Raw genomic sequence first — 23,182 nt, forward strand, 5'->3', positions numbered from 1 at the left:
CTGATGCCCTTCCCTTGATTGTCTCCCAGAATTCTCTTAGAGGTTCTGAAATGCCTTATTTCTACAGAACAGTGGTGCTGGGCTCAGTTTTCCCCTACTCACAAGTTATAGAAAGCTATGGTAAGTCTGGGTGCTCTTGGCCTATTTGCCTTCCATCCTGTGGGATCTACCCTCTGCATGGTTGAAGGGATTTCTCCAGGCAGATCTCATTACTTCCCAGTTCTCTGGCTGATCCTGTTACCTGAACCAGAGCTGTGCACCGGATTCATTCAAATCCCAAGATGAACTGGGTTGATTCAGGGGAGATGATTCAGGCTTTGGCCAGGTTGCATCAAGAGAGCCCCGGAATCACTCTGGCTCAGTTATTTATAGCCCAACATTCAGGATATAGGTTCTAGAAGGGCAGGTTAAAAGTAACGTTTATTTACATATTTTAAAGACACAGAAAAGGGTATCTATGTCTTGAAAACACACCAGGATAATTCACACAGTGCAGTTGATGGTAGATCACCTCACAGGGGGAATTCAGTTTGAGTAGGCCTGGCAGTGGTTGTCTTTGCCTGACTTCCAACCTCCCCATCTGAATAGCTAACATGATGCCCTCATGCTTAGAAGATTTCATTCCACACTACTTTTAGGGAGACCCCAGGGAAATTTGGAAATTGGATTATAAGGGATAGCCTCATGGCAATAATGAAGCCCTGTCTCATGGCAGCAGCTCTTTAAAGGGGGGGGGGAGAGTCAGCTGAGCAGAGGCGTGCATTCTGTCTTAGCTGGGAAGACCCTAGGTAGGCTGTACGGTGGCCATCACAGAGACAAATAAATGCCTTGCCTCCATACCTTGCTTAGGGACTTCCTGCAGGCATCTGATCAGCTGCCTTCTACCAACAACACTATCTTATTTCCCCCCAGGTGAGCCTTTTTTATGACTTCTACTCGGGAAACCATGGACAAAAAGGAGGCGCCAACTAGTAAAAAACCCAAGAAACGGGTGAGGCTGGAGGCTGCATTCAAGGTACTGGGTTTATAACACATTGAAAATCAAAGTTTCTGTGTAATTGTTTCCCAGGTTTCAGATACAGCATTACTTATAAGCTAATAGTACAGTTTGGTTCATAATATATTGGGTGGGGTCTAGAAATAATCATGGTGAAAGTAGACCCACTGGACTCATTTCAACGGGTCTTCTTTAAGCATGACTAAGTCTGAATCCAACCCATTATTCTACAGTATTATTTTTCATGTTTTTAAAAAAGTTTTATTTACATTATGTAAGTGATTTTGCTAACATTTAATTTCCTTCACTAAATTGTTTTTCCAGGTCTGGTTTTAGGCAGATTTTAAATGGGTTTTCTGTTGTTGAGTTTGTTCTGGCTTTGATATGGTTTTATATACTGATTGGCATTTGTGTTGCTTATAGTCAATATTTATTTATTCTTGTTTATTTATTTGTTTTTAATCTTGTATTTGGTGTTTTACTAATGTTGAAAACTGTTCAGGGGAAGAAGTAAACCATCATAATCAGATTTCTCCTTCTTTAAATCCCTGGGATCTTCAGAACTCCAAGTGGCCTCTTAGTATCAAAGACCCCTTGGGATGATGATGATGATGATGATGATTTTGGATTGTTACATCTCCACAAAAGTTGTAATTGTCAAGGAATATCTGCATGTCCACCAAATGTACCTCCCTTGAGGACTGAATGCACCTCTGTCTTTATTCTATCTTTCTGCTTCTTGGTTGTAAATACACCTAATTAACAAGAAAGAAATGCAAGTATTTTGCCCTGTCTCATCACAGTATCTCCTACTTCTTCCTGTAGGACTTTTCAATTACACTTCTTTGGGTGTTGTTTGCTGCCTGCCTCCTGTCTGCAACCTATGGTTACAACATCTGGCTGATCTACTCCCCTTCTGTGGTACAAATGGCTTCTTTTATTTTGTGGGCTGTGTTCCCTAAGGGGTAATTTGTTGTGCCTCTGAAAGTGGAGGTAAGCCATAGCTATTGTGGCTAGCAGTCACTGACAGTCTAATACTACATGAGTTTGTCCAAGTTAGTGACTGTCAGTGCCATCAACAGCGACTGTGCTGCTTGAAGGAGTGCTTTCTTTTGACTCTCCTGAATCTTCCAACATTTAGATCCATCGGATTTCCTCAATTTCTGGTGTTATAAGGGAGGGAGGGGGAGACAAAATAGCATAAGCATTTGTAAATTTAGAGAAATCCACACTTAAAGGTGGTTGAATTTTCATGAGGACTTCAAAAACATCACAAACTGATATGGACCGGAAGAGGACTGAACTTAAGAAGGGACAAATGAGAAATTGAGAGAGATTGACAGGCTCTCCTATCCCTGGTCACAACCGTTGAGATTCTGCTGTCATGTGATGTGTAGAGCTGTCCTAACATTGACTTTTCTGTGCTTCTCTCCTAGCTCATAAAAGACTTTTATAACGTAACAACTTTCCCCCCGAAGATGAACCCCAACATCAAGTTATTCTTGATGTCCTCCTCCATCGCTTTATATCCACTGGGAGGTACATTTGGGGCACTTCTGATTGGCGTCCTGGAGGATAGATGTGGCAGGTATAGACAGAACCTGGACTGATGAACTGCATGCCCTAGGCTGGTGAGAAGTGAGGGGAAATGAGTTGCTTCTGACCTACATGCCCTGATCTGTCGCATTGCTCACCACCACAGATACCAAATGGCCCATGAAGGGGGAGGAGGTCACAAGAAGAGCATAAGACGGGCCCTGCTGGATCAGGCCAAAGGCCCATCTTGTTCCAGCATCTTGTCCTCACGATAGCCTACAGGTGCCCATGGAATGTCTGCGGATGCCTATGGAAAGCCCACAGGACAGCTACTAATAACTTAAGAAAGCTTTCCCTGAAGTGTTACCCAATTCTATAATGGAATACTACCTGAATAACTCCTGAAATGTTTCTTATTGTTCTTAGATTCTTGAGGCAGTATCTTTTGTATTGTGTTTTATCGTCTGCGGCTTTGGTAGCTTTTGGCCGCAACGTGGTTATAAATCTGCAAGATGAATGGAAATAGAATCATAGAATTGTAGAGTTGGAAGGGATCACAAGGGCCATCTAGACCAACCCCCTGCATTGCAGGAATCTTTGGCCCAATGTGGAATTCAATCCCACGACCCTGTGATTAAGAGTCTCATTCTCTACTCACTTTAAAAAGCATGCTCCGGGTGCCTCCCCACACTTGTAACCACCATCAACTGGTCTGCAATCCCCATAGTGACTCAGGTAGTTGAGGATATAGCCACCAGGGCTAAGTAAAGTTTCAAAGTTCTAGGCAGACAAGAAAGGAAGATAAGACAGGATCAGCACCTTGGAGAGGGACCAAGCAGTAAGCTTCAGGGCAGGCATACACAAACTCAGCCCTCCAGGTGTTTTGGGACTACAACACCCATCATCCTTAGCGAACAGGACCAGTGGTCAGGGATGGTGGGAGTTGTAGTCCCAAAACATCTGGAGGGCTGAGTTTGCCTATGCCTGCTTCAGGGGAAGTGAGGAAATACAGTTGCTGCAGACCTACATCTCTGCAGTAGCATCTAATAACTGGCCTTATGATATACCCTTTAAAAAGGTAGCTCAGAGGTAGAGCACAAGCTTCCATGTAAATGATCCCAAGCTCTGCACCCCTGCTAGGAACATAGCAGGGTTGCAAAAGCCAACTTACTAGACCTCATGGAAATGTCTGCTGAAATCCTAGAAAGGGCTTGGATAATTTTAAAGTGCTTAAGAGTAGGGCAGTCAGTGCCTTGCAGGTCTCCACCCATAACTAGCAAAGCGCAGAACCAAGTATCCATAGAAAGCTGAAGGCCTTATTGCAATTCCATAGCTGCTCTCCTACTGCTGCTCTTTTGGTGGTATCATATCTTCACTAGCCAACTCCCAACCCACACAAACTTTTCTGCTTTCCTTGTCTTTTCAGGAAAGGTACTTTGATTATTGCTAATGTTTTGTCCATTCTCTCTGCTGTACTCATGGGTTGCACACATGAGGTAACTACATATGAATTCAAAATGGTTGCACGCTTGGTGACTGGAATATGCTCAGGTGAGTCAGGGTACTGGATTGAGTGATGATGATGATGATGATGATGATTATTATTTTCATTAAACACATTCCCATAACTTATGCTGTTACCTGCCATGTCTCTGCATCATTTAACACAGTGACCTCTCATGCAGATTAGAAATAACTGGTTGGCATTTTGCATACCTTCGTGGGGAACATTTTGTGGTGCTGACCAATTCCTGTTACTTCCCACTAGGGCCTCCTATACACCGTGGAGATATTCAGATGTTTATATAAATCATGTCACATGCAGATCATGAATTATCCCTTGATTTATCATCTAACTAGGAATAATCTACAGTGCTGTTCCCATATACATTGGCGAGATATCGCCTGTAGAGCTGCGAGGATGCATAACCATGACGGCCAACTTCTTTTTTTCCATTGGTGTCTTGTTGGCTCAGACCCTCGCTCTTCGGGAAGTCCTGGGGAATGAAAGAGGTAATTTAGAGAAGAGCACCCTCTGCCGTATAGCAGATCAGAAGCACAATCCCCGTTGCTTTATTGTTTGCAATATCATCAGTTACCCTTCTTGCACAGGTTGGCCGATTCTGATGTGCTTTGCTGGGGTCATGCCAGCGTGTCAGTTCTTCCTACTGCCCTTCATTCCTGAAAGTCCTAGGTACTTATACATTCAGAAGAAGGATGAAGATGGTGCAAGAGAAGGTACAATACTATCAATTGTAGTGGGACCTTTAGGAGTGGACACCGTGCAAAACTCCTGTGATCATTCCTGGGCAACTCATATTTAGGATCTCATTAGGAATGGTGGATAGCTTTACAATACTTTGAACTGTACTGGGACCACTGGGTGTGGGCAACGTACACAGTGGGGGTACTCCAAAAGCCTGAAGAACATTTGCCCATCCCATCAGACAAGGGTAGGGAACTTTTTCAGCTCCAGGGGCCAGTGGGCCAATGTTGACATGTGGATGGGGCAAGCTACCTGTCAATCCCATAACATCCTGATGACATCACATGGTTGATGGGTGGGTTCCCCCCCCTACAGGTCAACATTTCCCATTTGAGCATGGGAAAGTGTTTCGCCTACCCTTTTAAAGATTGCTGGAGCCATCTTTTAAAGGTGGAGTAGCAGAAAGACCCAAAATAATTGTTTTGACTATGGCAGACCAACACGGCTACCTATCTGTAACAGAAAGACCCAATCACTCTCCTGAGCACAGTGGTAAGTTAACTCACTTTCAACGGGGGAGGGGGAAATCCTGCTTACTGCTGAGTGCAGCTGCACCAGAGAGTTTGCTACTCAACAAGATCACTCCCCCTTTGCATCGGATGACACAAAGGAGGAGCAATCCTACTTAGTGTTTGGTCTCTGCTTTGCCCAGTGTGGTGATCACACAGGGTCCCCGGACGTTTGACGGTCTATTGACCCTGTGCCACCACTGTAATTGCTTTCTTCGCTGCCACCAACCCGCTTCTCACAGGTACACACGGAGTCCAGACAGTTGTTAACATTAACAAATAATCAAGTTTATTTTATAGGCATGAACAAGCTTATGGTTTCAGTTAATTTTTCTTGGCAGTTTCTTAATCTTAGTTCCCTAACTGTCCTATTAGTTCCTAACAACTTCAAACTGATTATCCCAACTATCTATCTATCTATGTGACTCCACCTAACAGTCCTAACAGTTCCTCTCACTCTCTCACCACACACTCGACCAACCCACAGACTTATATCCTCCCTCTTCCTTCTCCAACTCCCAACCCTCAACTGACTTTCACACAACACCCACTCTAACTCCCACTATCAGTTTCCACTGACCAATCACATCACACTCATTTTAACCCTTTCCTTATGACCCACCTAGGAGGCAAACACCACACCCAGCATATCAATGGCTCTCAACAACCAGCTGGCTGTTGGGCATTTTGTGAGCTGCACAAAGTAGTTTTGGTCAAGCACTGCCCTTTTGGTCAGGCCCCTTCCTTGCCTGTTTGGCATTCAGTGTAGGTGTGGGTGGGGACTTCCGGGGTGGCGCCATCGGCAATGGCGGATTCCCTCTGATCCGGAGGGACCAGCTCCACGGGAAACGGGTCTTTCCCACTACGGCGAAGCAGGGACCCTTTTAAAAATCACAGGCGGATGAAGCCTGTGACCATGGGACTCGGCGGGCACCTTTAGCGCCCCCCAACCCGCAAAGGAACCCACTAACGGGCTCCGGAGTGAAGAGGGGGAAGTGACGCGGAGCTGAGAGTCAACTGCTTCTTCCGTGGAGCGAAGCTGCACAGCCGTTGCCGGAGAGCGCTGCCTTTTTCCTGGGACAATTTGGCTTTTAAAACAATTACCCGTGAGAACTTTAATTTCGGACAATTGGACTTTAAATAATGATTTGCGAGTAGGAAGGAAAATTGGACTAAGAAATTTACCTCAATTTGGCACTGAAACGGGAAGGTCTAAACAGGAAGTCAGCCTTCCGTTTCTTGTAGATAGATTAAAGCAAAGACATGGTAAACTAGAGTTCAGAAAATCGCTTGTAAAGGATTAACTTTCATCATTTAAAATTGTTGAACCCCCTTCGGAAGCAGGAGAAGAGGGGGGATTTTTTCTGGACTGTTTAAACCTGCAGAAGAGAGTGTAACGCAAAGTAACTTTCCACCATCTTGATCCTGGAGCGGGGTGTCAGGACTGACGTTCTTTGGGAAGCTCATTGACCAGAGACAAACGTCTTTGACAGATAGTTAAAAGAAGAGAAACATAGTGATTCCATTGTTCCCCTTCGCATTTTAAAGGAACAAATATTGACAAAATATCAGAAAAAGGAAACTTTGTTGCTAGATTTGCCTTTAAAAGAAAAGAACAAATAGAAGCTCTTCTCCTAGAGGGAGCCTGTGAAACTGTTACCAATTTTGAATCGGGGAGCTTGTAGCTGCAACAGATTACGATCGTGGGAATAGACTTCTGACCTTGCAGAACAATGTATTCAGAAGCTCTGCTGCGTGCTTTCTGTAAAACAAGTGCCCTACTGGAACAGCTATATGAGAAGACGGACTTGATGACTGTTGCGATTAGAAGTTTTGGACAGGTAGTGGGAAACTATATAGAGCCCACCCAGGAATCAAATCAGGAGTGTGCTTTGACAGAACAGATGAGGGAAGAGGATGTTGCTGAGCCTTGGGTGCCAGAGATGGAGGGAGCTGTGGCCCAGCAGGAACATGAGTTCTTGGATTTGACAAATGAACTTGGAAAAAGCCAGATTTGGAAAGATAAAGTTTGGTTTGGTTTGGAAATGGGGGGTTGGATAGACCCCCCTATGCAGGGATGTTTGGACTTTTCAAGTCTGGCAATGGGCCATGAGATGTTTGGGGTTGTGGGGGCTCTTAATTCTGGAGGGACTTTGAAACATGTTTTTAAATACCACATGGAGTTTAGTGTGGACTATGGAAAAGGGGCTGATTTGTCGAGAAGGGTCAAAAACACTGTTAAGTTGGAGTTCCCACGAGTGAAAGGAGCAGGAGACAAAGTAAAGTACAGGTATAAATATGAAGAAGAACCGCGGAAGGGACATGGAAGGGACTTAAGGGCCTCGGACATAAGATTACCAGGTTAATGCGCTAGATTGATGGGATAGAAAGGACTGACAAAACCTGGGACCAGGAGGAAGAGACGCTGGATGAAGATTGGAAAGGGGGGGGGGAATTTATTAGGATTGTTTTATAAAATTGATGAACGTTAGAAAAATGTTGGAACGAAATTATTTGGCTTTAGCAAAAATGTTTAAAGAATTATGTAAGAATATTATGGTTATGAGAAATTGGTATAAATAAGATTTAAGTTTTAAGGTCTTTTATAGTAAGATAAGATTAAAATAGATCAAGGTAATATAATGACAGAATATTATGAAATATGGAAAGGATTTGCTGTGAAAATTAATAACAAGGATACAAAAAAAAGGGAGGAGTGAGGAGGTCAAAGAAAGAAGGTAATGACAGTTAAGGATTTGAGAATATTGGATTTGTTTTTAAATGCTGGTGGTATATTTTTGTCTTTTGATTGTGCTGTGTTATTTTTTGATTTTGATTTTTATCAATTTGTATTGTTTGATTGTGGTTTGTTTTTTCTTTGTTTTTTCTTTTTTCTTTTTCTTTTTCTTTTCTTTTGTAATTCTAAAATTCTTAATAAATATCATTTTTTAAATAAAAAAAATAGGTGTGGGCGGGCACAGCTTGCCCAAAATAACTTCGTTGGCTAAGCTGGGAACCTCAGTGGGGCAAGAGTGACTCGCAGGCTGGAGATTCCTTACTCCTGTCATGGGATCTCAGCACTCCGTCATTATTGTATCATTCCTTTTATCCTGATGTTGTGATTAACACAGGGGCTTTGCACTGCCTTTAATTAGGTGTTTAAAAAACTTCATTTCCACTGACCCCTTTGCTTATTTTGGAAGTCACCTCCTTTCTGCCTCTACTCCCACCTAGCCTTGCAGATGTTGAGAGGACGGGAAGACGTGGAGGACGAGATGGACGAGCTCCGCGAGGAGTTCTTTGCTGCGAAGGCAGAAAAGCCCTTGAACACGCCCAAATTGCTCTGGAAGAGAAGCCTGCGATGGCAAGTCATCACTGTAATTACCTTGATGGCTTCCCAGCATCTCACTGGAGTCATTGCGGTAAGAGAGATGCAGGCCAAGGTGTTCTGAGGTTGAGTCAGGTGAAACAAAGACTTGTTTTGAACACAAAGTTCACAGGCGATGACACCAGTCATTCATGCAGTGTATCTAGGGAGATGGTCATATTCTCTGCACTCGGTTGATATTCTGTTCTCCAGGTCTGCAACTATCAAGCACCCCAGCACTCATTACAGTTTTAATTGATTGTACTTCTTTTAACATTTGATGTTCTCAGCCATGGACTCCATTGGGAGGGAGGGTGGGACAGAAATGTAATAAACAAATTACTTTGAGCTAAAACCTCTGATTGTTCTGGTCTAATTTCAGGCTTACTATTATTCAGAGAGAACCTACACGTATACACATATGGGAAAAGACAATGTCCGCTTCATGAGTATAGCTACCACTTTGAGTTTCTGCCTGGCAAACATATTTTCGGTAAGCATCTCCCGACTCCTCTCTCTCTCATCATAGCTCATTCGGTAGAGCATGAGACTCTAAAATCTCAGGGTTGTGGATTTAAGCCACACAAAGATTCTTGCATTGCAGAGAGTCGGACTAGATGATCCCCGTGGTCCCTCCCAACTGTACAATTATTGGATTCTAAGGTTTCATCACCATACATTTAACGCACATGGCTTCTCCCCAAGGAACCATTGGTGCTGTAGATTATCCTTCTTGGAGCTGCAGTTCCTGGTACCCATAGGCACCAACTCCTTAGGGCTGACTTGTCTTCAGCCCCCTCAATATTGTTGATCAGGGGGCTCAGCACCCCCCAATACTGAGGGGGCGGAGGAGGCCAAGCGCTGAGTGGACTGTGGTAAAGCATCAGTAGCAGGCTCTTCTGGAGCGAAAGAGAGGAGCAGCCGTGGCCACTGAGGGGACAGTGAGCAAACATTGATTTATGAACCTTGGCCAGGCAAGTGTTTGAACTGCTTCTTTGCCTCTTGAGAGACTCAAGAGAGACTCAAGAGAACTTAGAACCGATTGCTAAAAAGGTGCACGAGCATGATGCAACTCTGGCTTTGTGGGAATTACAGAGAAAAGAGAGAAATTTGAAATTGAGATTAATTCCAGAGAACGAAGGTGACAATCTCGTGGAGTTTTTAACACAAGAGTTCGCTGACCGCTGGGAAGATTTGGAGGAAGACGAATTTAAAATCACAACAGCGTTTAGACTGGGTAAAAAACAGAACAGAAAGACTCCGAGGGATTGTTTGATTACCCTTAGATCCAAGGAAGAAAGAGATAAAATATTAAGACTACATTTTGAAAAGGCCTTGCAAATTGGAAATTCAGCTGTACAGATTTTTAAAAACATCCCTAAATACATCTTGGATCTGAGAGCTTTCTATAAGGATCTGGTTTATCTGTTAAAGAAGAATACCATCCTCTTTAGGTGGGAATTTCCACAGGGACACATTCCACCACCATCAGAGGAAGAGCAACAACTTGGAGCTGTTGGAGGAGTGTCAGAAAAATAACAAGATGGCCCTGCAATTCCTTAGTTGGAATTGTAATGGGCTCAATATGCCTTTGAGGAGACGACAAGTTTTTCATATTCTGAACAGAGAACAACTGGATTTGATATGCCTACAAGAAACCCATATAACCAGAGCTCACAGGAGATTACTTATAAACAAAAGACTAGGACAAGAATTTATCTCATCAGACAAAGTCAAAAAAAGAGGAGTTGTGATCTATGTAAAAGAGAAGTGGGCTCCAAAAATGATGTTTAAAGATGAACAAGGAAGATATTTGGCAGTTGAGATACAAGTACAAGGAGAAAAATTTCTGATAGTTGGAATTTATGCACCAAATGAAGGTAAAGCAGAATTCTTCAAGAAACTTCAAGAAACTTTGACGGACTATTTGGATTACAATATGATAATTATGGGAGACATGAACGGTGTGGTCTCCACTAACATGGACAAGGCACAAAGACTGACAGTTACCAAGGAAGGGAGACTCCCTAAGACTTTCTTTGAAATGACGGAAAATATGGACTTAATAGACATATGGAGAACAAGGAACCCTCTTGAGAGAGAGGGAACCTTTTTCTCCCAAGCAATGACGACCTGGACCAGAATCGACCAAATCTGGATTACTAGTGGGATGGCTCCAAAGATTAAGAAGGTAGAAATCTGCCCAAAAACTTGCTCCGACCATAACGCCGTGAAGATGGAAATGAAACTTACAACAACTGGTCAATTTAGATGGAGGATGAATGACATCCTCTTTCGAGACAAGGAGATCCTCATGAAGGCCCAAAAAACTTTAAAGGACTATTTTGAAATAAACTTAAGGGCCGATGTGGAAAAAAGAGTGATCTGGGACGCAAGCAAAGCTGTGATGCGAGGTTTTTTGATTCAACAAAACTCAATAAAGAGGAAGAAACAGAATGAGAAAAAGGAAAAGATTTTGGAAAAGATAAAGGAAGGAGAGAAAAAATTAAGAGTAAAACCAAAGTCCCAGGAGATTTTGAGAGAGATTAAGTTATATCAAACACAATATATGGAATTGATGAACCAAGAGATTGAATGGAAGATAAAGCAAATGAAACAAAAGACATTTGAATCGGCAGATAAATGTGGCAAACTCCTGGCATGGCAACTGAAGAAAAGGCAGAAATTAAATACAGTTACAAGCCTAGAAGTGGATGGAAAGAATATATCTAAACCTAATGAGATTAGAAATTGCTTTTTGAGTTATTTTAAAAAACTCTATGCTCAAGGACCACAAAATGAAGAAGATATAGATAAATTCCTTGATAAATATGGATTACAAAAAATCTCTCATCAAAGTAAGATGGATCTGAATCAGAGAATAACAGAACAAGAGATAGAGGCTGCCATTCAGAATATGCAACTGGGCAAATCTCCAGGACCAGATGGACTGACTTCCAGATATTACAAATCTTTGAAGGAGTGGTTGATTCAACCATTAAAAGAAGTCTGTAATGAGATTCTAGAGGGAAAAAAGGCACCTGAATTGTGGAAAGAAGCGTATATTTCACTCATACCAAAGACAGAGACTGAAAAGACTCAATTGAAGAACTACCGCCCAATATCATTACTTAATGTGGATTACAAAAATTTTGCAGACATTTTGGCAAAAAGATTTTAAAAAGTGTTGATGGAAAAGATTCATAAGAACCAAGCAGGCTTTCTCCCAAAAAGGCACCTAGCAGATAATGTAAGGAACATAATAGACATTTTGGAAAAGTTAGAGGTGGATATAAACTCTAAAGCAGTGTTGATTTTTGTGGACACTGAGAAAGCCTTTGACAATATTTCTTGGAGTTTTATGAAAAAGAATCTTCATGGGATGGGGGTAGGCCAAGGTTTTGAGAATGGTATGGGTGCAATATATTCTGAACAAAAAGCTAAGCTGATTGTAAATAATGTAATAACTGAGGAACTCAAGATAGAAAAAGGAACACGACAGGGGTGCCCAATTTCCCCATTGCTCTTTATCTCGGTTCTGGAGGTGTTGCTGAATATGATCAGAAATGACCAGCAGGTCAAAGGTGTACAGGTCGGAGCTAAACATTACAAGTTAAGAGCATTTGCAGATGACTTAGTATTGACCCTGCAAGAGCCAAACACTAGTACGAAAAAGGTGTTAGAAATAATCCAACAGTTTGGCCAGGTAGCCGGATTTAAGTTGAATAAACAAAAAACTAAAGTTTTAGGAAAAAATTTAACAGATATGGAGAAGGAGAAATTTCAAGAGGAGACAGGGCTGACGGTGGTTAAGAAGGTGAAATATCTAGGGGTTTATCTGACATCTAAAAATTTGAATTTGTATAAGGATAACTATGAAAAATGTTGGTCAGAAATTAAAAAAGATCTTGAAATATGGTCAAATTTGAAACTGTCAATGTTAGGCCGAATTGCAGTGATTAAGATGAATGTATTGCCTAGAATGTTATTTTTGTTTCAAGCCTTGCAGATTCTTGACAAGATGGAATGTTTTAAGAGGTGGCAGAAAGATATCTTGAAATTTGTCTGGCAGGGCAAAAAGCCCAGAATTAAATTTAAAATATTGACAGATGCTAAAGAAAGAGGGGGATTTGCCCTGCCGGACTTAAAATTGTACTATGAAGCAGCAGCGTTTTGCTGGCTGAAAGAGTGGATGCTCCTCGAGAACACAGACATTTTGGATTTGGAAGGTTTCAATAATGCATTTGGTTGGCACACATATTTATGGTATGATAAAATTAAGCTGCATAGGGCCTTTAAAAACCATATTGTCAGAAAAGCATTGTTTAATGTTTGGATAAGATATAAAGATCTGCTGGAAAACAAAACCCCTAGATGGGTGTCTCCCGTGGAGGCTAAGGCAGTGAAGAAACTCAATATGGAGGTCGGATGGCCGAAGTATTGGGAAATCTTGGAACAGGAGGGAGATAAACTGAAATTACAAAGTCATGAGAAAATGAAACATAAAGTACAAAATTGGTTTCAATATCATCAAATAATGGAGTTTTTCAAACAGGATAGGAAAATTGGCTTTCAGGTGGAAAAATCAAAATTAGAGACTGAATTGTTAGAACCCAATACTAAGAATTTATCAAGAATGTATAACTTGCTGCTGAAATGGAATACACAAGATGAAACAGTTAAATCGGCCATGATTAAGTGGGCACAGGACATTGGTCATAACATTATGTTTGCTGACTGGGAATGGTTGTGGAACACCGGTATTAAATTCACGGCATGTAATGCCTTAAAGGAAAACATTATGAAAATGATTTACAGGTGGTACATGACCCCAGTCAAGCTAGCAAAAATTTACCATTTGCCTGATAATAAGTGTTGGAAATGTAAAGAGACCGAAGGTACTTTCTATCACCTTTGGTGGACATGCCCGAAGATTAAGGCTTTCTGGGAAATGATTTATAATGAAATGAAAAAGGTACTTAAATGTACTTTCCCTAAAAAACCAGAGGCCTTTCTCTTGGGCATTGTCGGCCAATTGGTGTCAAAGAGGGACAGAACTTTCTTTATGTATGCTACAACAGCAGCAAGAATACTCATCGCAAAGTATTGGAAGACACAAGATCTACCCACTCTGGAAGAATGGCAGATGAAAGTGATGGACTATATGACATTGGCTGAGATGACTGGCAGAATCCGTGATCAGGGAAAAGAGACGGCGGAAGAAGAATGGAGAAAATTTAAAAGTTATCTTAAGGACTACTATAAACTTGATGAATGCTAGAATGTCGAGGTTTTCAGGAAAAAAGGGATACAGTGATATAAGATCAGATTATAGAAAAGATTAAGACGACAGAGGTTGGAAAGGAATATTTAGAAGTTGCTAAAAAATTATGGACATTGGGATGCAGAAAGGGGGGGTATGGGCGAGTCCCGGAAAAGAGGTTTATGAAAAAATGTTATGAAACTATACGTGTTCGTATGTCTTTTTAAGTGTTTGTTTGTCTTTAAAAAATTCTGTAAAACCAATAAATTTTTTTTTTTTTTAAAAAAAAGAGGAGGCCAAGCGCTGAGTGGACTGTGGTAAAGCATCAGTAGCAGGCTCTTCTGGAGCGAAAGAGAGGAGCAGCCGTGGCCACTGAGGGGACAGTGAGCAAACATTGATTTATGAACCTTGGCCAGGCAAGTGTTTGAACTGCTTCTTTGCCTCTTTCTCTCTCTAGATGTTGTTAGTTGATTCTGTGGGGCGGAAGATTCTGCTTCTCTCTGGCTTTGGCATCTGCGGCATCCTCTGTGTTCTGTTAGCAATTACTGTGGAATTGCAGGTGGGTAATTCAAAAACTTTGGGCATCTGTATAGCCATTTTGAACCTGGGCACCCTTCCCTTTAGTATGTTCAGAGTAACTGGTAGCCATTGTTAGCCTTCTCCTCCACGAACTAGTCTAATCCCCTTTGAAAGCCATCCAAGCTTGTGGCCATCACTGTGGGGAGTGAGTACCATAGTTCAACTGTGTGCTGCAAGAAGGACTTCCTTTTTTCCGTCCTGAATCTTCCAATATTCAGCTTCGTTGGAAGTCCAATGCATACTCTGAAATTTAAAATCCAATAGGTTTGTCTGTGAAAGCTTCAAGACGTGAGTGACAAGGAATTGCAAATTTTTCCTGGAAAAGTCACTTGGATAATAATAGAATCATAGAATCATAGAATCATAGAATCTTAGAATCATAGAATCATAGAATCATAGAGTTGGAAGAGACCACAAGGGCCATCGAGTCCAACCCTCTGCCAAGCAGGAAACACCATCAGAGCATTCCTGACATATGGTTGTCAAGCCTCTGCTTAAAGACCTCCAAAGTAGGAGACTCCACCACACTCCTTGGCAGCAAATTCCACTGTCAAACAGCTCTTACTGTCAGGAAGTTCTTCCTAATGTTTAGGTGGAATCTTCTTTCTTGTAGTTTGGATCCATTGCTCTGTGTCCGCTTCTCTGGAGCAGCAGAAAACAACCTTTCTCCCTCCTCTATGTGACATCCTTTTATATATTTGAACATGGCTATCATATCACCCCTTAACCTCCTCTTCTCCAGGCTAAACATGCCCAGCTCCCTTAGCCGTTCCTCATAAGGCATCGTTTCCAGGCCTTGGACCATTTTGGTTGCCCTCCTCTGGACACGTTCCAGTTTGTCAGTGTCCTTCTTGAATTGTGGTGCCCAGAACTGGACACAGTACTCCAGGTGAGGTCTGACCAGAGCAGAATACAGTGGCACTATTACTTCCCTTGATCTAGATGCTATACTCCTATTGATGCAGCCCAGAATTGCATTGGCTTTTTTAGCTGCCGCGTCACACTGTTGGCTCATGTCAAGTTTGTGGTCAATGAAGACTCCTAGATCCTTTTCACATGTACTGCTCTCAAGCCAGGTGTCCCCCATCTTGTATTTGTACCTCTCATTTTTTTTTGCCCAAGTGCAATACTTTACATTTCTCCCTGTTAAAATTCATCTTGTTTGTTTTTGCCCAGTTCTCTAATCTGTCAAGGTCGTTTTGAAGTGTGATCCTGTCCACTGGGGTGTTAGCCACCCCTCCCAGTTTGGTGTCATCTGCAAATTTGATCAGGATGCCCTTGAGTCCATCATCCAAGTCGTTGATAAAGATGTTGAATAAGACCGGGCCCAAGACAGAACCCTGTGGCACCCCACTAGTCACTCTTCTCCAGGATGAAGAGGAACCATTGATGAGCACCCTTTGGGGTTAATAATAATAATAATAATAATAATAATAATAATAATAATAATAATAATTTATTTATACCCCACCCATCTGGCTGAGTTTCCCCAGCCAATCTGGGCAGCTTCCAATCGAATGTTAAAAACAATACAGCATTAAATATTAAAAACTTCTCTAAACAGGGCTGCCTTCAGGTGTCTTTTAAAGATAAGATAGCTACAGTGGTGCCTCGCAAGACGAAAAGAATCCGTTCTGTGATTCTCTTCGTCTAACGGTTTTTTCGTCTTGCGAAGCAAGCCCATTGACGGATTAGCGGATTAGCGCTATTAGCGGCTTTTAGCGGCTTATCAGCTTATCGGATCAGCTGATAAACGGCTTAGCGGCTTAGAAAAAGGGGGGGGGAGGAAAAAAAACCCGCAGGAACTCGCAAGACATTTTCGTCTTGCGAAGCAAGCCCATAGGAGATTCGTTTTGCGAAGCACCTCCAAAACGGAAAACTCTTTCATCTAGCGAGTTTTCCGTCTTGCGAGGCATTCGTCTTGCAGGGCACCACTGTACTTATTTCCTTCACATCTGAAGGGAGGGCGTTCCATAGGGCAGGCACCACTACCGTGAAGGCGCTCTACCTGGTTCCCTGTAACCTCACTTCTCGCAATGAGGGAACCGCCAGAAGGCCCTCGCCACTGGACCTCAGTGTCCGGGCTGAATGTTGGGGGTGGAGACGCTCTTTCAGGTATACAGGACCGAGGCCGTTTAGGGCTTTAAAGGTCAACACCAACACTTTGAATTGTGCTCAGAAACGTACTGGGAGCCAATGCAGATCTCTCAGGACCGGTGTTATGTTGTCCTGGCAGCCACTCCCAGTCACCAGTCTAGCTGCCGCATTCTGGATTAATTGCAGTTTCCAGGTCACCTTCAAAGGTAGCCCCACGTAGAGCGCATTGCAGTAGTCCAAGCGGGAGATAACTAGAGTATGCACCACTCTGGCAAGACAGTCCGCAGGCAGGTAGGGTCTCAGCCTGCGTACCAGATGGAGCTGGTAGACAGCTGCCCTGGACATAGAATTAACCTGCGCCTCCATGGACAGCTGTGAGTCCAAAATGACTCCCAGGATCATGTATTTTGATTTTCCCCATTACAAGGGATCTCACAGGGGCTTCACTCTTGATTTTCTGTGGCACCTGCTGCATTCCGTGGGCCAGCAGTGCTGTGGGGAAAGACATGGGAATTGTAAAGAAGGGAAATCCTTGAAGATCAAGGGGTTAATCAGTGTGGTAGACCCCAAACTCCCATCATCCTCAATCAGCATGGTGAAATGGAGAGGGATGACTGGAGTTGTGGCTTCGCAACTTGTGGAGGGCACCATGTTGGCTACCCCTACCCTATGTAAATGTTAGTTAGCAACTTTAGTAATACATAACTGACATATACCCAACTTTCCCTAACAGGACACCATAAGTGAGATGGCGTATTTCAGCACAGTTTTTATTCTCCTATTTCTCCTTGCACAGTGCATTGGCCCAAGTAAGTACCAAGCTCCATGGAGGATGTAAAGGATATGAATAGGAAAGATAAATTACTGAGTCAGTGAAAACGTTGCATTCAATGTTCTGAATCCTTTCTCTCTACCAAGATTCAACTCCGTGTCTAATTGTATTGGAGCTGTTCCTTCAGACATCGCGGGCCTCAGGCTTTGTGATTGCTGGCTTTGTGCACTGGTTCATGAACTTTGTATCAGGAGTGCTTTTTTATCACACAGAGGTGAGTGATTTTGATGGTCAGTTTTGATGGGGAGTTCATGGTTTGCTTTAGGGCTGTGCAGCAGATTTGGCTGAGGCCTGAAACAAATCGGGCCCATTTGGAGGGACTCCGTTTTTGGATGAGTCAGGTTCAGACGGCCACAGTTGACTGCAGGTCATGTTGCATGGCCCAGAACAATCCATGGCTGTTGGGGGTGGGGAATTAGGCATGAGGGAGAGGCAGGCAGGGTGGGGGGAAACTGCATGACTGCTGGATGCTTCATCCTCCCCACATGTCCCCTTCCGCTCAACAGCTGGGTGTGGGTGATACTGTGCAAGCAGCTTTCCTTTAGGATCTGGGTGTCAGGAGTGAGCCAGCAATAAATCACACTGTGCATGTTGGAGTTAACTCATTATTACCAGGTACACTACAGACTTGGTTGAATGTCAGGCCTAATGAGCAGAAGAGTTCATTCCCTGTGGTCTTACTCCATGAAAAGAAGAAGAAGAAGAAGAAGAAGAAGAAGAAGAAGAAGAAGAAGAAGAAGAAGAAAAAGAAGAAGAAGTTGATTAAAATACAATTTAAAAAACAAGATTAAAATACAACATTAAAACATTAGGATGCAGCCTCTTCACAGGAGGTGAAAGGAAAAAGAAAGAGGGGAAGGGAGTCAAACTGATTCTAAGCCAGAGGCCAGGCAGAACAGCTCTGTCTTACAGGCCCTGCGGAAAGAAATCAGATCCTGCCGGGCCCTGGTCTCATGAGACAGAGCGTTCTACCAGGCCGGAGCCAGTGTTGAGAAGGCCCTGGCTCTGGTTGAGGCTAATCTAACTTCCTTAGGGCCTGGGACCTCTAGGGTGTTGCTATTTATGGACCTTAAGGTCCTCCATGGGGCATTCCAGGAGAGGCGGTCCTTTAGGTACGAGGGTTCTAGGCCATGAAGGGCTTTAAAGGTCAAAACCGGCACCTTAAATCTGACCCTGTACTCCACCGGGAGCCAGTGCAGCCGGAAAAGCACTGAGTGAATATGCTCCCATGGCAGAGACCCTGTGAGGAGCCTCACTGCAGCATTCTGCACCCACTGGAGTTTCTGGGACAGCTTCAAGGGCAGCCCTGTGTAGAGCAAATTACAGTAGTCAAGCCTGGAGGTGACTGTCGCATGGATCACTGTGGCCAGGTCGGGGTGGGAAAGGTAAGGGACCAACTGTTGTCAAAAATCAGTTGTCAAGGCTGAAAGTCCCCTCTTCCCCACAACAGTCTTAAGTCCCTTCCTCTCTAGGGCTTTTTCCAAGCAATCTGAGACTGTGCCTGTATGCAGCCAATCTCTCCTCTGCCCTTTTCATGCCACTTCTGGTTCAGGGAGAAAAGGAGGGAGGGGAGCTTGTCACAGCAGAAGGAGGAGACACTTGTGACTCCTCACCAGCCGAACTCATCTTGGCCTCTTGACCTCCCTCCTCCTCTGCTTCAGCTTCTGCCTTTGATTCTAGATTTCACTCTGCCACAGACTCTCCCAGCTCGCCAAGTCCTGCTACCCCTTCAGCTTCTGGCATCTCCTCTTCCCAGCCTTCTCCCTGTGACCACTCATCGTCATCCCACCACCACTCCCTGGGCTCTGAGCTTTCCTTGGTGCTTCCTCAGCTTGTTCCTCCCACCATTCCTCTGTGCCCAACCAGTCCATGACACCGGGGATGGGGTGGCACCCTGGTCTCGGTAGGGAGAGGGGAAGGAGACACAAGTTTCCTTCCCGCACCCAACTCCTGACGGTGTTTAGAAAAGCTTTAAAAACCCTAATTAAAAATTAGCCCTGGCCACAAACGTATTCAGGAACAGATTGGGGTGAGGAGTTGGTACCCAGGTTGACCCTGGATTGGAACCATAAAACAGATGGCCAGTGGTTTGCACTGGTAAATTAATCCCAGCCACATGTAGCACTATTACCTCCCCCTCTAATTAAATCCACCCAAATATAAAGTCATATGGTTGTACCCCCTCCCATTTGCTTGCCCCTAGAAGCTTTAAGCTGTGAAGCAGTTTATAAATTTCTGGGTTGTTTTCTTTAAAAAGTTATTTGATGCCATATAAAGCATCAAAGCTATCAAGTCATTGTGCAACCACATTCCTTCATCTGCCCCAAACATGCCTCTCCCAAATCAGTCTCTATAGCCACAGCAGGCGCTGTAATGGTCCAGTGGTTTGGCTTCACTCACCTACCCACCCCAAGGCACATCTGAGACAGATGGATGCCAACTATTGCATCGTGGACTGGGGCTCGGAGCTACTGTGTAGATGCCCATGTTTTGGTGCCTTCTGCAGTAGTGATGTATGGAAGTGAGAGCTGGACCATAAAGAAGGCTGATCACCAAACAATTGATGCTTTTGAATTATGGTGCTGGAGGAGACTATTGAGAGTCCCATGGACTGCAAGAAGATCAAACCTATCCCTTCCGAAGGAAATCAGCCCTGAGTGCTCACTGGAAGGACAGATTCTGAAGCTGAGGCTTCAATACCTTGGCCACCTCAAGAGAAGAGAAGACTACCTGGAAAAGACCCTGATGTTGGGAAAGATTGAGGGCACAAGGAGAAGGGGACGACAGAGGACGAGATGGTTGGAAAGTGTTCTTGAAGCCACTAACATGAGATTGACCAAACTGCGGGAGGCAGTGGAAGACAGGAGTGCCTGGCGTGCTCTGGTCCATGGGGTCACGAAGACGTGACTAAATGACTAAAGAACAACACGGTCATGGAAGGGTATAGTAATACCTAAATTCAGGCTGTGTGATTGGTGGGCCATGTCTAAGCTCTGGATTGCTTCTTTCACATGACAATACCAGCATATTGTACTTCTCCGGACTCCGTATCAAAACATGACATTGATAAAGTGACTGGGTTGAAGAATTCACACTGATTCTGTAGCCTAAGCTAAAGCTTCCCCAGACTGACCCTCATTCCCCTCTTCCAGGGTGTGAATGAGGATTTAAACACACAAACACATACACTATGTGCATGATAGATACAGTAAGTAAATAAGCTTCCGTGATATGCTCATCTCCTCTCTTCCCAACCTACCTCCCCCATTTCCTTTCCAACTCTAGAAGTCGATTGGATCCTACTGCTTTCTGCTTTACTTCCCTGTCTGCCTAGCCACCTTTTTGTTCATCTTGAAGTTTCTCCCAGAAACTAAGAAGAAGACCTTTGTGGATATCAAGAGAATCATGTTGCTGCGGTCAGTCAAGAAGGTCACAGCCACGGTGGTTGATTAGAAACTCGAGAATCACCCTATGCAGTTATTTAGTTGGGATTTTTTTGTTTTTGTTTTTGAATTTCCAAACAAACGATTCTAAGAAAGCTCTTATTGATATCCTCCAATTGCTTTAGTTCAGCTAATGTAGTAATAATATAAGATTCCCTGCTGATCTAAAAAGAGTCTTCTTTTTTACATTCAGTCTTACCTGTGAAAACAGGGACAAACTGAGAAAGCAGCTTACCTACATTTTATTAGCTGCCATCGTTTCAATATTTTGGCTGAGTCAAAATATATGGAGATCGGAGATGGGCAGTAGCTCAGTGGGTTTACAGGAAAGAGGTCCTAGGTTGAACCGTGAGAATTTCCAGGTGGAGCTAGGAAGGATTTTAACCTGAAGACCTGGAGAAGTGCAGCCAGTCCTTGCAGACAGTATTGGACATACCAGTTGCCCAGCTTCAGCATAAAACAGCTTCCTCTGTTCATTGATTGTTATCTCAATGGCTTTGTTTGAGCTGCTTGTGTACAGAAATGGATACATTGAGGAGCAACTTGCTTGCAAAAATGTGCTCTCAGGCAAAATTGCATACACAATGTGCATTTTAGGAGAAATGCATGCTAAATTGCTGGGAAATTTTCATTAGGCAAAGGGAATGTGTTGAACTGAACCTAAGACTGGAATAATGAAATATATGTATAAACTGAAATTCATCATCCCTAGGGACACTTCTACATTTTGTTTTCTGAGTTTCATATTTAAATATATAACAAATCAGTTTGTCAGAGAAGTGTTTAGCCACCTCTGCTTTCTGTGACTGGTAAATGGCTCTGTTTTGCCCCCCCCCTTTTGTCTTTTTGAGATGCCTTTGTTTGTTTAATACCCTGCCTTTCTCCCGGTTCAGCACCCAAAGGGGCACATAGCATGAATGAAAACAGCTAAAAACACACACTATTAAAAACAACACTGAAAACACTGAAAACCTTTTAAGCACACTAGTCAATGTACAACACTCAGCCTCAGAAAACCCAGCCATAACAGTAACTGAGCACCCGAAGGCCTGTCTTAACAACAACAGCAACAAGTGTTTGTCTACCGGTGAAAGTAAAGCAATGAATGGGGGGCAGGCCCTAGTTTCCCATGGAAGGGAGTCAGCTCCACAATCTGAGAGCAGCTACCGAGAAGGCCTTATTTGCTGTTAACATATCGCTAGCATGGTTTGCCTGTAATGTCTCTTTTAATGGTTCAGTTACATCCCTGTGATTTTTAGAAGGTAAATTTCTAAGATGCATCTTGTCTCTTAATGCATAATGTATGTAGAATGCACACACACAAACACTAAACTGCCATTTAACAGGCTTATGACATATGTTTTGGGCAGATGATAATAGATCATTGGACAACTGTTGTTCCCACCCCACGTCTTATCAGCCTAAAGAGTAAATGCTACATTGGGCTTTAAAGGAGGATGCCATACAGAATACAACAGTCTTCAGCAATATGTTATGAGAATGTTGCCCCATATTGATCCTTGGAATGAGAAAAAATGGTTGTCACAGTATTTCTCAGTGCAAACTTTTGAGTGGTGTTGAACATGAATGAACCCTGTAGATCCATCCAATGAGAAAATGAGCAACACAGTATATTGACAAATCTAGAAACCAATCACACACATATGACAACTTACACACTTTGTGCCAAAAGGTTTAAGTTGCAATGTGCAACATGGATGTGAAACTGCTTTGAAAACTACTTGGAAACTCATGGGTGGTGGGGAGGTGTTGGAGAACAGGCCTGTGTGTGCCATGTTGCGTACCTTGGGACCACCTAAGCTAGCCTGCTGCTCTTGGGTACAGTGGAAGATTCTGACCCATGGCAAGGGTTGAACTAAAATTCCACTGCCAATCTATTTATACATGGACCTGAGGTACATCTTGTCCTTCACCAACCCCAGTATTTATTGGGGATCTATGTTCCATCCCTCTTTTATTCATATGTAATCACCCCCAAACAGGTATCATCTACCATTGCACCAAAAACAACCACCACTCCAAAGTTTGGCAGGCTTCGTCCCTTCATCGGGGTGACCATTCCGGCATCTTGCATTCAATGAGCAAAAATAAAATATATACAAACACTTCCTTTGTTTTTGTGTTTTTAGACACCAGACTTTAAAGTTCCCTACACGAAAACCCCTGGATGTATCTGTCTACAATTTGGTGGAGCAACTTTGCCTGCAAATTTAATCCACTTCTGTGAAAGAAAGAATAGCTATGCATATAGGGAATGGGGGCAACAGAGTCT

At 43.2% G+C, this 23,182-nt stretch overlaps 1 protein-coding gene across 1 annotated transcript; it reads left to right on the forward strand.

The window, feature by feature from the left end:
- Window positions 1-8: 8 nt before the first annotated feature.
- Window positions 9-21,365, forward strand: LOC308592844 (solute carrier family 2, facilitated glucose transporter member 5-like). Its single transcript, XM_081204774.1, has 13 exons — window positions 9-120; window positions 913-1,015; window positions 1,823-1,918; window positions 2,434-2,585; window positions 3,960-4,084; window positions 4,394-4,546; window positions 4,646-4,771; window positions 8,543-8,730; window positions 9,058-9,168; window positions 14,396-14,497; window positions 17,348-17,423; window positions 17,533-17,660; window positions 20,732-21,365. Exons 2-13 carry the CDS (start codon window positions 926-928, stop codon window positions 20,897-20,899), a joined length of 1,515 nt encoding a protein of 504 aa, XP_081060900.1. The 5' UTR covers window positions 9-120; window positions 913-925; the 3' UTR covers window positions 20,900-21,365.
- Window positions 21,366-23,182: the final 1,817 nt, after the last annotated feature.

The sequence above is a fragment of the Podarcis bocagei genome, assembly GCF_964188305.1.
Source record: "Podarcis bocagei genome assembly, chromosome: 8".
NCBI classification, from domain to species: Eukaryota; Metazoa; Chordata; class Lepidosauria; order Squamata; family Lacertidae; genus Podarcis; species Podarcis bocagei.

Bases quoted from the DNA above. Each gene is read 5' to 3' on its own strand.
- LOC308592844 (XM_081204774.1), top strand. From the start codon at position 926: ATGACTTCTACTCGGGAAACCATGGACAAAAAGGAGGCGCCAACTAGT. The intron at 4,547-4,645 runs GTAATTTAGAGA...CTTCTTGCACAG, and splicing joins AGTCCTGGGGAATGAAAGAG to GTTGGCCGATTCTGATGTGC. The intron at 14,498-17,347 runs GTGGGTAATTCA...TTTCCCTAACAG, and splicing joins CAATTACTGTGGAATTGCAG to GACACCATAAGTGAGATGGC.